General features: G+C 42.2%; 1 protein-coding gene across 4 annotated transcripts in view; it reads right to left on the bottom strand.

Annotated features, from left to right (window-relative positions):
- LOC148009516 (cytochrome C oxidase subunit) overlaps positions 1-12,504 on the bottom strand; it is a 36,693-nt gene extending 24,189 nt beyond the window's left edge. The window contains exons 1-2 of one of the 4 annotated variants that reach the window (XM_087672652.1): positions 12,383-12,504; positions 11,207-12,245 (exon numbers count right to left, since the gene is read on the bottom strand). In XM_087672652.1, coding sequence (XP_087528778.1) covers positions 11,207-12,148 — 942 coding nt within the window. In that variant the 5' untranslated portion in view covers positions 12,149-12,245; positions 12,383-12,504. Of the gene's footprint in view, positions 1-11,206; positions 12,353-12,382 lie in introns of those variants that run through there. The other 3 variants (XR_015689678.1, XM_087672653.1, XM_087672651.1) reach the window with 3 other exon arrangements.
- Positions 12,505-14,061: the final 1,557 nt, after the last annotated feature.

The raw sequence follows: 14,061 nt of genomic DNA, 5'->3' as shown, positions 1-14,061 counted from the left end.
GGCATATTGCTGTAAGACTTTCATTTCCAGCATCTCAGGAAGAAAATCATCCCCCTGCATGATATACATTCGGTCCAACCGCGACCAAGTAGTTACATATTGTGCGGAATGAAACCCTAAAGAAGAAGGATGGAGCCACGACCAGAGATCTTGCTTAAGTACCTAAAGAGCAAAGGCATTCCACACCCGACTTTTCGGAGCATCCATCACCGAATGCCCTGAAGTGGACTAAGAAGAGTCAACACACATATTGAAATCCCCCATCAAAAAACCCCTTCTGCCAAGTGACATGGAGCTCTGCAAAGTCTTCCAAAGATCCCGTCGGGATGCAGGGTCATTCAGAGCATAGAGGCCCAGCAACCATAAGATCTCGCCTTCAAATAAAACTTCGATTACCACAAAGCGGCCCTACACATCATTTTTAATAAGAACAGGTTGGTATTTCTCATGGACAATCATAAGCACGCCAAAATAGTGCCTAGCATGTGTCCCTGCATAAAACATGCGAAACCCATGGCAATCCACAACTTTTCCTGCTTCACCGTGACTCTTGTGCTCAACCGCACACAAGACATCCCACTGGTTCTCATGCAAGACAGTCCACATGGCATATTGCTTATGCCGACAACAAATGCCTTGCACATTCCACGTGGCTATCTTCATATATCTTCAAAAAAGAGAATCAAAGAATCAGGAACAAGGCACCTGTTGCCTTGATTTCACCTTTTCCGCGAGAACGTCCAGAACACCCTCATCCAGAAAATCAGCTAACACTGCAAAAGAATTCTGGCGGCCCGCTTTAGAGGTAGAGGGAATATCCACTGCCTTGGAAGTGGAACGGGGATAACGACGATCCTAGGGTGTAATCACATTACCTCTAGTATCAAAGGCCAGCTTAGCAGGTGGGCCCTTTGGACCTTCTGTATATACTTTCCTTGTAGACTGATTACGGGGGGCAGAAGGAACCATAGTACGCGCAACATGCTGTGAAGAGAACATTTCCTTCCTGCGCATATAGGTGCGCACGGAATCCTGTGAAACATTAGGCCCAGAATCCGCCATGCCTACATCCAACTTTTTACCTTTTTTGGGACGTGCCTCTAGCCAGTCATTGCTACGGGAATCCAAACCCAAGACCTGTTGTTTACCTTTATCCAAAACATTAGGTGGCTGGGGGGCCTCCTGTGCCTGAGCATCAAGCACCATGTCATCCATAGGCAGCACAACATGCGCATCATCTGAAGACAGTTGCCACTCTGGGCATTCAGCCATAAAATGCCCTAATTTTCCACACGAGAAGCAGTGTCCTGCAAAGTTGCCCCATTTCAAGCAAAAGTGCAAAGGATGCATGCCAGAGCAGTTGATGCGAAGCCACGCAGGCCTTTTCCTGGCCATGTCCCACAACATACATAAACGGTTTCGATTCATGGTCCTTAGGCTTAGGGGAACCAGCACCGTTCCCACAACTGCCATCGCATCCTTTAACAATGGCCAATAGACCGCGGGACAATTTTCCACTTCAATCCACACCGGGCATTCACATTGAAGCAGGCGCTGAAAGTTTGCCATAGGGCGCCATGGCACAACATGGACCAAGCGGCGATCAAAGAACAATGGCAATTTAGACAGGAGCTCAGCCCGATGCTTCTCTGATTTCAGCAGCACCTCATAAAAGCCGCGGGGTCCAAGAAAGATCTCCTCAACACACTCCCCTTGTAATAAATGGTGCAACCACTGATGAATATGAGAAAGCACTGGGATCCTGCCAGTGAAAAAAAGTATAACCGCACGGTCATAAAACACCAAAAAAGATCGCAAGACAGCTTTCGGGTCCACCGTGGCTTCCAGCACTTCATCAATTCCTGAGCTAGAAAAAGCTTCATGATTATGCTGGACATAATCGCCAAGCAGAGTATTTGCAAATTCCAGCAAATGCTCCCAGTCAATCTCCTGCGAATCCATAGAATCAAAGGCAACCTGCGCATAGGAACGTTCCAAAGGACCCATAGTCTCGTCGGAAGTATACTTGGAGCGTTTGCCCGCAGGCGGCGAGTCAGAACCAGAAGGCATCTCCTCCGTGCAAAGAATCATATCTTCCGGCTGCTCTGTATCAGAATCCGGACCAAGGGCTGCCACCGTCTGGTCGATAAAAGCCATATCCAGCCCAGCCATACTTCTGTCCTCTCTCGCTGTTTCTCACTCTCTTGCTCTCTCACTGGCGCTCACACTCTCTCTCGCTCTCTGTCTTTGTACAGATCAATAGGCACTCCAACCGAGATGCTGCCTCTCTACCAACTGTTTGGCTTAGGGTTTACCGCAGCTGGGCGCCTCAGCAGAAGAGGACCAGAAGGACGAATGGGCAGAAGACAAGCCGATTGGCTAGCACGATTGGACAGAAGGCAGGGCGGGTCTGGGCGACTGGGCAGAAGACAGGGCGGGACAGAGCGATTGGGCGAAGCAAGGCGGCGCTCAGGAGCATGACGAAACGAGGGCCCACGGAACAGTCACGACGAAAAGAAGCCTGAAAACGCAAGAGGCGACTGCACCACGAACGTCGATGCATGGACAGGGATCGCCATCGCTTTCCGTCGCGTCAGCATCCCAATTGTTGCTCTCTCTCTCTCTCTCTCTCTCTCTCTCTCTCTCTCTCTCTCTCTCTCTCTCTCTCTCTCTCATTCATGTATACTAGCCGTGATAGCCCACAGAGCATTTGACCATTACTCGAGAGATATGTCTAGAATTGGATCAATAGTGCAATCAAATAACCACAATAAAGCGGGTGTCTCTAGAGATACAAATGCGGGCATTGAACCCAAACAAGTCTGCTTCCATGTGGGAGCATCTCAATAAGCTTCAATAATTGCAAATATCACGAAGTAAAATTTTATTGCTTTGCTTAGCATTCGATTAAATGTTAATCAAATGTCCAAATGTGACTTACACACGTGAGATACAAGTGAATTATTTCACAATATGGGACTCAGGACCCCGAAATCAGTTGATGCCAAAGACAAAACTTATAATTAGTTATGTCTAACAATATTGGGTGGTGTCTCGTGTCAAACTTTGGCCTAGACCAATTTACTGGCCACTAATGTCAATGGTGACATTAGAGACTAGGCATGCATTAATTAATTAATGTTAATCTAAGGGTTAATAACTGCTCAGGGACACTTGGAAGACAAAGTGGCCTAGCTAATTTAATTATTGGTTGGTGGAAAAAAAAATTGAGCAATAGAATAATTATTAAATTAATTTTTAAAAGTAATATTCTGAAAATTAACTTAATAAGTTACGTAATGCTAGAAAATGGGATTAGAAGGCTGCAACTTACCAAAACTTGCCCATGCAAGTAGGAAAAAAGTTTTTCAAGGCTAGTAAAATTCTATTTCTGCCATTGTGAGAGAAAAGAAGGTTGTTAGAGAGCAAGGAGATACTGCTAATGTGATTTGTAGCTACCAAGGATCCGTCCTTGCAAGTGACAATAAATTGGAGCCCTCCAGGTACATTTGACAGCAGCCCAAGGTCCTTTTGATGCAAGTGACAACACACAAGAGGAGACAGCAGCCTTGCTAGTGGTGCTAAGCTGTAGGTGACAACTTCCATGTCTATTTGAGCAAGACAACAACAATTTTACAACATTTCTCACGATGAAACTCTGTATTTTCTCTCTCTACAACATTCTCTCTCATCCTACAGCCATCTCTCAAGTATCTCAACAAAATCCAACCATTTGAGTCATCAAAGATGGAGGTATTGGAAAATCTCTGCTGTAAACCCTAACTTACAAACAAAAAATAGGGCTTGGCAATCACCTCGAGATGTGTGCTCAAAATTAAGGGAATAGGACTTGACTTCTAGCAACTAAAATTAAAGAATTTCGAGGACATCCAAAAGGCCAACTAGCCCATATTAGATTTAGGGCTCAATTAGCCTTTCAAGGAGCAAGTGAAGGCCAATCCCTGAGCAAACCAAGGGGCGAATTGGTTTGAAGTTTTGCTAGTCAATTTTAACAAAAAAAGGCACTTGGATTAGTGGAGGAGATCGGAGAATCTCAATTGTACTCCAACCATTTGCAATAAAAGTTAAAGAAATACCAAAAGGGGCACCAATCTTGGGGCCAACAAGCTGTCCAATGTCCAAGATTTAAGAGATAAAGTGTGCATTCAATTTATGCTAATTAATTACTTGCTGCCATCACCATTAGATTAGGTTATTACCATCCTATCCAGGAGGAAGGCTGGTTTTATGATTCCATTTCCGCGATACCATCAACTCCCTTGATTTGGTAGGTCCAAGGCACCTAATTGAAGGTCAAAAACTTTACTCTAGTGCTGAAATTGTATTCAATTGAGCAATTACAGCAATGATATCTTCAAATAGTGAGATGCGATCAAGCAATGATGATGCATCTCATTCTAAAAATGCATACAATGAAGGAAAAAATGCAATGCCTAATCTTGAAACATGCTTACAACATGGACAGTAAGCTAATAATGTTGGTTTAGACCAATGTAGGTCCTTCATGGCCACTTGAAGCTGATGACTAGCAAGAGGAAGAGAAATTTGATGACCAATTTAAAGATCAGCTTAGGACAGCAACTAAAATGTTTGTGCAATTGGCAAAACATCCTTAGCTCATATGCTTTTTGAACCCCTTAAAGGATGGCAGCAAAGGCAAGAAGAAGAAATCATCTTCAAGAGCTTCAAGACAGCAAGATGCACTGAAGGAAACGCCAATTTAGCAAAATGATATTCCAAATGTGGGTGGTGAGCATTAATGCTAGTGGGGCAAGTGATGCATATACAAGGCCAACTTGGAACTGCCAATCCCATACCTTTTGGATATCACGGCATGCATACAATGATGGGGCAGCCAAGGTACTTTGGTAGTGGCTTTAGTTTTGATGCTATGGTGGGTCAAGGATCACATATAGGAATGTATGGCACAACTCCTTATGGTATGCAACAATCAATGCATGGTGTGCAAGGCCCAATGTATCCAGGTATGGCTAGTAATATGCATAACCCCATGTATAGCAATGTTGGCATAATGTTGGGGCACAAAGTGGCAAGTTTGGCAATGTATATAAGCAATCCATTGTGTTTAGGACTCATAGTATTAATGCTAGTCATGCAAATTCCCCATGTATAGTGTTGGTTATGAGGGAAATGCAGCTAGTAATGCATGCAATGCATGGGAAAATGTATCTTGGCATACTGGTAGTATGCAAATTCCCATGCGCAGTCACATTGAAATGCTCCAAAGTATGCAAACAAGAATGTTTCCTAATGCATCTAGTGCTCCTAACATGTCAGGTACACATGAGGGGCTAGTCAATTGGATGCAATGTTGCATATTAGTTAAGTTGGAATTATAGCCACGTAAAAGTATTAAGCATCACAATGCTGAAGAGAGAAAAAGACCTTGAACCTGGTGGAGATTTTGAGGCAAGTGAAGTTGGAGGTAATATGTGCTTCTTAGTGAAGCTTCAATATTGTTTCACTCATGAATGCAATTGGATGGAGAAAGGCGACCTGGCAAACGGATTTTGAATCAAGCTCTTTTAGGCTTAGCAAAGCATAAAAGGTCCAGAGTATTGCTTGATGCTCAATGGAGAGGTTGTATCTCCACTCCCCTGGTGATGGACACCTCGGTTATGTAGTGCATCTCGGATATACTTGGTTTGCATCTAGGGTATTGTATGCTAACAGTATTTCTACCATTAGGATCACTATTCAGTGTATTAGTCACTGTGAGTTGGCATGCATATGTATATGGTTTGCACCTAGGCTCTGAAAGTATACATTTGCAAGGTTGCTAGTATGTATGGAATACATGGAGTGTACATTTGGATGTGATGTACATTTGCAAGACATTTATGAAATACATGGATGGTATGCAATGTACATTTTTATAAGTGATGCAAAAGAAGTACAATTGCGTAAGTTACATGTGGTTTGTAGCTTATGTATGCTTTACATGACTATCGTGTGGTACATCATTGCTATGAGGTGTTGCTTATGCTTAATTTATGCATTACAATGCCTTAGCGGTTAGAACAATTCTGGGTTTTGGCATGTGGATGTATCCCTTATGGTTTTGACACTGGTTACAATTCATGTATGTGAATTGTAATTGGTTTAAGTGACTCGAATTTCATATGTAAAGGGCATGAGCAATTATTTGACTACAATGCCAACATATATTTCTAGTAGTGGCAACGGATGCCTTGGCACATTGCACTATAACCAAGGATGATTGCAAGGATTTCAAGGGGGTGGCCTATCCACGAGGACGTGAAATTTTATTGCTTTGCTTAGCATTTGATTAAAAGTTGATCAAATATGCAAATGTGACTTGTACATGAGAGATGCAAGTTGATTATTTCAAAATATGGGACCCAAGACATCGAAATGTCAATCGATGCCAAAGGCAAAAGTTGTAATTAGTTAGGTCTAACCGGTACTAGGCAATACCCAATATCAAACTTTCGCCTAGACTAATTTATTGACCACTACATGTCAATGGTGACATTAGAGACCAGGCATTAATTAATTAATGTCAATCTAAGGATCAATAACTACTCATGACACTTGGAAGAAAAATTGGCCTAGCCAATTTAATTATTGATTGGTGGAGTTATTTTCCTAAGCACCAGAATAATTATTAAATTAATTGTCCGAATTAGTATGCTGAAAATTAACTTAACAAGCTACATAATGCCAAAAAATGGGATTAGAAGGCTGCAACTTGGCAAAACTTCCCTATGCGAGTAAAAAAAACATTTATCAGGGCTGATGGAAGTCTATTTCAATCATTATGAGAGAGGAAAATGCTATTAGAAAGCAAGGAGATACTACCAATGTGATTTGCAACCACCAAGGACCAATACTTGCAAGTGGTAGCAGTTTGGAGCCCTCCAAGTGCAATGGTAGTAGGTCCTTCTGCTGTGGATGATAGCATATAAGAGGAGACAACCACCTTTTTGGTGGTCCTAAGCTGTAGGTGACAACTTCCATGGCTATTTGAGCAAGGCAACGACAAATTTTCAACCTTTCTCGCGATGAAACTCTAAATTTTCTCTCTCTATAGCATTCTTTCTCATCCTATAGCCATCTCTCAAGTTATCTCAATAAATTCCAACCATTTGAGTCATCAAAGATAGAGACATCATAAAATCTTTGCTATAAACCCTAATTTACAACAAAAATTAGGGTTTGACAGCCACCTCCAGATATATGCTCAAAATTGAGGACCTAGGACTTGAATTCCAACAGCCAAGAGTAAAGAATTTTAGGGAGATTCAAGAGGCTTGCTAGAATTGGTTTGAAGGCTTGTTGGTTAGTTTTAATAACAAGAGGCACTCGGATTAGTGAAGAAGATCAAAGAATATTGGTTGTACTCCAACCATTTGTAATACCAAAAGTAGTGCCAGTTTTGAAGCCAATAGGTTGTCCATTGTCCAAGATTTTAAAGGTAAGTGTACATTCAATTTATGTGAATTAATTACTTGCTATAATTGCTCTTAAATCAGGTTTTTAACCAAGAAGGAGAAATCTTTGAAGGACTCGGGAGCACTAGTTACTCCTTCATCAACAACCTTCCTACATTTGGAGGTGATTGAGGCTTCAACACCAACAACTTTTGATGTGGCGATGATGGCTCCACAACCTCGTGACTGGATCATGGATAGTAGCATATCCCATCACATGACTCCTTTAGATGGCATTGCCCATATGCAACTTGTAAATGGGCAATTGTCTCATTGGTGACAGCTCTTCAATCCCTATTAAAAGCACAAGTGATATGTAGCTGATTTTGGATGGTCATGGTGGTGCTCACATATTGAAGGTTCTCTATATGCCGGATTTGGGATATTATCTACTTTCCATGGGCAAGATCCTTCCAAGTTCTTGATGATGAGTCAAGACAAGTTCTTTATACTACATCGGTTTTTTCCTCTCTTCTTCTTTCTTCATTGACACAAACCAAGCTAAGGTATGCTCAATTTGGCCACCTCAACTACAAGTATCTTAGGAAGGCAACTTGTGGTCAACTTGTTCATGGATAACCAGAAATTTGGCTGAGCCACCTGCCATGTATGCCTTGCATTTGTGGCAAGCAGTATAAAGATGTGATTCCCAGCAAGGCTTCTTAAAGGAGAAAGGAGTACATGGAGATAGTTTCAATGGACTTATGTGGACCAATAAGTACGGAGTCTCTTAAGGGGAGTTTGTGTTTTATGCTAATTGTTAATGATTTTAGCAGGATGACATGGGCACATTTCTTGGAGTTGAAGTCTGAAGCATTCTCAAATTTCCAAGGATTGATTGATCTTCAAGGAGAACAGGTCTAGCTAGAAACTAAAGACCTTGAAATCCAACAAAGAAGGAGAGTTTGTCTCCAGCAAGCTTGTCAAATTTTGTGCAGATAGTGGCATTCACCAAGAGTTTGCAAACACAAACACACCTTAGGAAAACAGCATATTAGACGGAAGAACCAGAGCGTGATGGCACACACTATGATGGAGCATTCGCAAAAACAACCATGTCTATGTGTTTAGGCAATGGCCATAGCTGTCCACATCCTCAATCAGCACCCTATACTTGGAGACCTCGATAGTGGAGGAGAAAATTGCTTCGCCACGGCATTCACCCACAGACTCAACACCAATGGATGTTTCACAAACTTCAGCAAAGACAGAGCAATAAGGGCAATACTTGCCTCCTTCTTGTTGGAACCATGAGACACTCCGTGAGGCAAGGATTGAGAAAGTTCTTGAGGAGTGGTAGCCCTGCAAGATGGCCTGTAGCGATCTCAAAGGAACCAACCATATTCCACCAAGCTTGTTTATGCTAATTACTATTTCATGGCTCATGCCATATAGGATAGGAAGCCCACTCCATGAAGGAAACTTTGCAATCAAAGCATTGGTGAAAGGCTATAGGCCAGGAGTTGGAGGCCATAGAGCAGAATGGCACTTGGAGTCTTGTGCCATGGCCCATTCATAAGAAGGTGATCAAGTGGGTCTTCAAGACCAGATATCACAATGACGGCGCTCTAGATAAGCACAAGGCGTAGCTAGTTGCTAAAGGGTTCTTGCAACAGCCAGGAGCAGATTTTCATGATACCTTTGCACCTACAACTCAAATGGCTACCATAAGGGTCTTTCTTGCCTTAGCCAACCATAGGAGATAGATAGCTTATCAGCTAGATGTGAAGTCTACCTTCCTTGATGGTGATTTGAGGGACGAGACCTATGTTGAGCAATCTCCTGGATTTTCCTCATCAAATGGTCAAGTCTACAGGTGAAAAAGACCCTTTACGATCTCAAACAAGCTACACATACTAAGAAAAAGAATATACACTCATTCCTCCAAGGGAAGCTAGGGTACCAACGTTGCAATGTTGATCCCCAACTCTACATCCACACATCAAGGGAGGACGTGCTTTGGTCATGCTTTATGTAGACAATCTCATTCTAACAACTAACCATGCCCAAAAGGTTAAGCAAACAAAGAAGGCACTACATGAGATGTTCGAGATGACAGACATGGGACTTCTCCACTTTATCTAGGTCATGAGATTCGATAGACTCCAAGGCGAATTTTCATCACTCAGCAATGGTATGTGCAAGAGCTTTTGACCACCTTTGAGATGGAGGGGTATCAATCTGTTTCTACTCCCATGGATCCAAACTAGAAGGCTACGACCCATACAAATTCACCAATGGCAAATGCTACCCACTATAAGCAGTTGATTGGGTCATTAATATGGCTCCTAAATACTTGGATTGATTTGTGTTTTGTTGTTGATCTACTTGCAAGGTTCATAAGTGAACCCAAGCTAATTCATTGGCAAGCTGCTACAAGGATTTTGCCGTTCCTGAAGGCTAAGGGGAACTCCCAACTTAAGCCTTTATTATCCAACAAGTGCAAGAGATAACAGCTTTGTTCTTCAAGGCTAAACAGATTCAAACTTGGTTGGAAATGTTAATCATGGGAGGTCAACAATAGGCTATTACTTTACTTTGGATGCAGCTGCTATCTCTTGGAGTAATAAGAAGCAGCCCACAATTGCAATATCATCTACAAAGACAAAGTATAGAAAAGCAGCACCTTCTACCACATGTGAGACAATGTGACTTTGAAGCTTACTAGGAGAGCTTGGCTGCCCATAGACAAGTCCTACTACACTTCATTGAGACAATGAGAGTTGCATTACTTTGGCACAAAATCCTATATTCCATGCTTGAACAAGTACATTGAGATACAATACCATTTCATTCAAGGGAAGATCTTGGATGGAACTAGTGATGTGGTATATTATAAGATAGAGGATAACTTGGCAGACTTGTTTACAAAGGCTCTTTCTCAGGCTGTTCTTCAACGGCACTCCAAATCCCTGAAGCTTATGCCACCTCCAACATCAGAGAGGGGGTATTAGAATTTCAGTCATTGAAACCAGCCTGCTAGTAATGACCTCATTAATCAACAAATAGAGCAAGTATTTAATTACCATAAGCTGAAATGCACAATTTACCACTTAATCTTGGTCAATGGACAGACAGTTGGCCTGAGAGGGGTAGAGAACTACAAAATTTTCTACTTTATGCTCATTGGCAGTACAAGCCAGTAGCCCAGTTTAATATTGATTATAAGCATGGCAGCATGAGAACATTCGAGATGAGCAGTTAACTGTTGTTAACATCTCCATTTGTTTTGTTCTTCATAACCTCCATTTGTGATGATGAAAGGAAAAAAGTTTCTGTGTACCACCACTCATTCAGCTTACAGAAACTTACTGCAGAATTATGATAGAAGTTCAAAATTACAAGTACTCAAGCCAACTTTTAAAATATAGACTATACAAAGTGACACCTCTTTCATCAACGTGGTCCTTAAAATGAAACTGACAAGTTACAAGGCAGGAACACCCCCATCTAGTTTGGACCCTGAATCACAGGAATGACTGTGTGCAGGTCCATTCTAGGCTATTTGATATCCGGAAAAACGACCTATAAACTCCTCCTAGGATGTTCACATAACGTACAGTAAGCAACGAGCATTAAGGCCATTCATTGTTAGGCAGGCTTATAAAAGGATAAGAGGACATCTTGTGCAAACAACCAAAATTATTTTACAGGAAAAGGTAATGATGACGTACTTAATTATGCAAAAGGCTGTGCTTAGGCATTCATACCGTTCGAGATATGTTTTCAGGGCGTTCAAAGATGCCCCATGTAGCGACCTTGGGTTTATAGACACCGCTATCTTTCGTGAGTTCAGTTGCTGCACTGGCATCCCTGGTTATGATCTCAACCTGGGGTAAGCCATCCCCTGGAGGGGGCGGCGCAGGCCCTTCAGCCAGCCCAGCCGGACGCTGCACCTTGCTCTTCTTTTCAGAGAAGCCCAAGCCCATAAAATCATTGCTGCTTATTTTGTTCCTGACGACATAGGGTTTTTTTATTCTTGACAGCGCTTCATCCGGCTTCACTACTTTCCGCCTGATTATCCCGTCTCGTGTGATAATCTCTACTTCTAAGCTTCTGCTAGAAGTGTCTTGATCTGTTTTGTCCATGACGGATGCAGAGCTGTCTTCCTTAGCTGACATCAAGGTGTTGTTTGAATCAGGCACACTAGCATCACTCACGAGCTCCTTCTTCTTCTTCATGTAGGCAGCAACTTTCTCAAAGGCTGGTATCATCTTCCTAGAAGAAGTCGAAGATGATGATTGTACTGCTGACAAATCGGAACTCGTATTCTTCTGCTGTGCGCTATGGCCTTGATCTGCTTTATCCACAACGGTTGCAGAGTTGTCCTCCTGTGCTGGCATCAAGGTTCTGCTTGAATCGGGTACACTAGCATCACTCACGAGACTAGAACTGCTCTCCTTCTTCTTCTTCATGTAGGCAGCAGCTTTCTCAAAGGCTGGTGTCATCTTCTTCGAAGAAGTCGAAGACGATGACTCTACTGCTGACAAATCGGGATTCGTCTCCTTCTGTGGTGCGCTATGGCCTTGACCGTCGTCAGCTGAAGCATGGCAACGCCAGGAAGAGCGTCGGCAAATGAGATAGCCGGTCGATGCTGCAGCTACAAGATTAGATGACCACGCGACGGCGCTGCAACCACCTGCACTGGCCATCAGTCGAACCAACGAGCCACGTGAGGTTCCAATCAGCTATTTTCCAGCTAGTGCTACAAATCTATGGTCGGGACTCGGGACTCGGAACCGTTATCTCCTACATCACATGTAAGATCCACGTTAGACATTGAGAAATAGAGAGAGACATGGCGGATCATGGATGTAAGAAATTATGTGTGACAAAATAAGACCATTAAAAACAACATATAACAGCCACGCCCCACACAGGTCAACCTGCGTGATGGCCTTAACACCAATGTGGAACTCCGGACGCACAAAAGTTCAAGTCATGGCAGGCCCCTATTGCCACCGAGCACATAGGACATTTCATGGGTTCGGGAGCAGAGAGATGAGCACTACGAGGAGAGAGAAATGACAACATACATTAGCGAAAACAAAGAGAAATGATAACTTGTGTTAGCGGAAATGACCAGGAAATGAGAGAAAGAATCCACATCTACATAGTCAATGGAGTAAACCCAACCGCCTCCATTTTTAGAGGTACTTAGTGCACTTGTTGAAGTTTCCCTTTTTTCAAGGTTAAAGTTGTTGGCAAGACAGAGGTAGATCAACAGCTACTTTATCCACTTACACAAATCAATTGACTTGCGTGTATCCTAGCCCTAAGAGTAATGGAAATATGCATGTCCTTAAATAGTTAAGACCATGTAAGAGCAATGATTGCAACTAAATTATTAAATTGTTAGTGAAATAAAAGTTCAATTGCTTAATATCGCATCAATGCTAGAGCGATGCGACATGAGCATCATAGAATGCTATTGAATCTCTTTCTCTTTCACCTACCAAAGGCTAGGCCATTGTGTTCATTCTTAAGGTTCCCATCCTTTATCTCTTTTAGCTAAATAGATAGGTAGATATATAGGAGAGGCCGAGGGTGCCAAATGGCATGTAGTTGCATCCCCCCACAAACATCTCCTTGCTCGCCCATGCTCACAACCCCACATGTATTCTCACAACCATACACCAACTTGCCCACATGATAAACTTGGAAGCTTTTTCAATTTCTCCCTGAGACCTATAACCTGCCCACCATGGAAATTCCTACACAATGGAAATACTCTTTGAAATTATTCCTAGCCATAACCTTAACCCTAAGGGTCCTCAATTCTAACCCTAACTCTAGCAGTGGTATCTATATAAAAAGTTGGCAAATCCTCTCTCTCCCTTCCAACGAGCTTCTAGTTTGAGATCTCTCTCTCTCTCTCTCTCTCTCTCTCTCTCTCTCTCTCTCTCTCTCTCTCTCTCTCTCTCTCTCTCTCTCTCTCTCTCTCTCTCTCTCTCTCTCTCTCTCTCTCTCTCTCATTTAATGCATAAAAATATTTACATCAAGCCTTCAGGCTAGCCAAGCCCACACAAGATCGGTAGCAAACACACACACACTCTCTCTCTCTCTCTCTCTCTCTCTCTCTCTCTCTCTCTCTCTCTCTCTCTCTCTCTCTCTCTCTCTCTCTCTCTCTCTCTCTCTCTCTCTCTCTCTCTCTCTCTCTCTCTCTCTCTCTCTATATATATATATATATATATATATATATATATATATAATAATGATTTTAAATTTTTTATTTTATTAATAGGTTTTTTAATTCTCTCTCTAGCTTTGTAACTCTCTCTTGATCAATCAATTGATTTTGAAAGCTTAATTTCTTTCACTTTTTTGTTAATAGTTATTTAATTTTTCAATTCGTTAATAGTTCTTCAAAATTCTCTTTCTACCTTTATATTTTCGTTTTTAATAGTTTTTTATATTTTAATATGAAATTTTTCAATGCTTGATCCAATTTGTAATATTCTCCCCACCTGCGGCCCATAAAAACCCCCCCTTTTTATTAAGCTTAATACAAATTTTTTTCCCTCCCCTCCCCCCCATTGTCGCCGACAGGTGGCGGGGAATGACG

This window comes from Lygodium microphyllum, chromosome 30 (genome assembly GCF_053477565.2).
Source record: "Lygodium microphyllum isolate KBCC chromosome 30, Lygodium_microphyllum_v1.1.10, whole genome shotgun sequence".
NCBI classification, from domain to species: Eukaryota; Viridiplantae; Streptophyta; class Polypodiopsida; order Schizaeales; family Lygodiaceae; genus Lygodium; species Lygodium microphyllum.
Note: the sequence above shows the minus strand (reverse complement) of the source record. Positions and strands in the feature narration are given on the sequence as shown.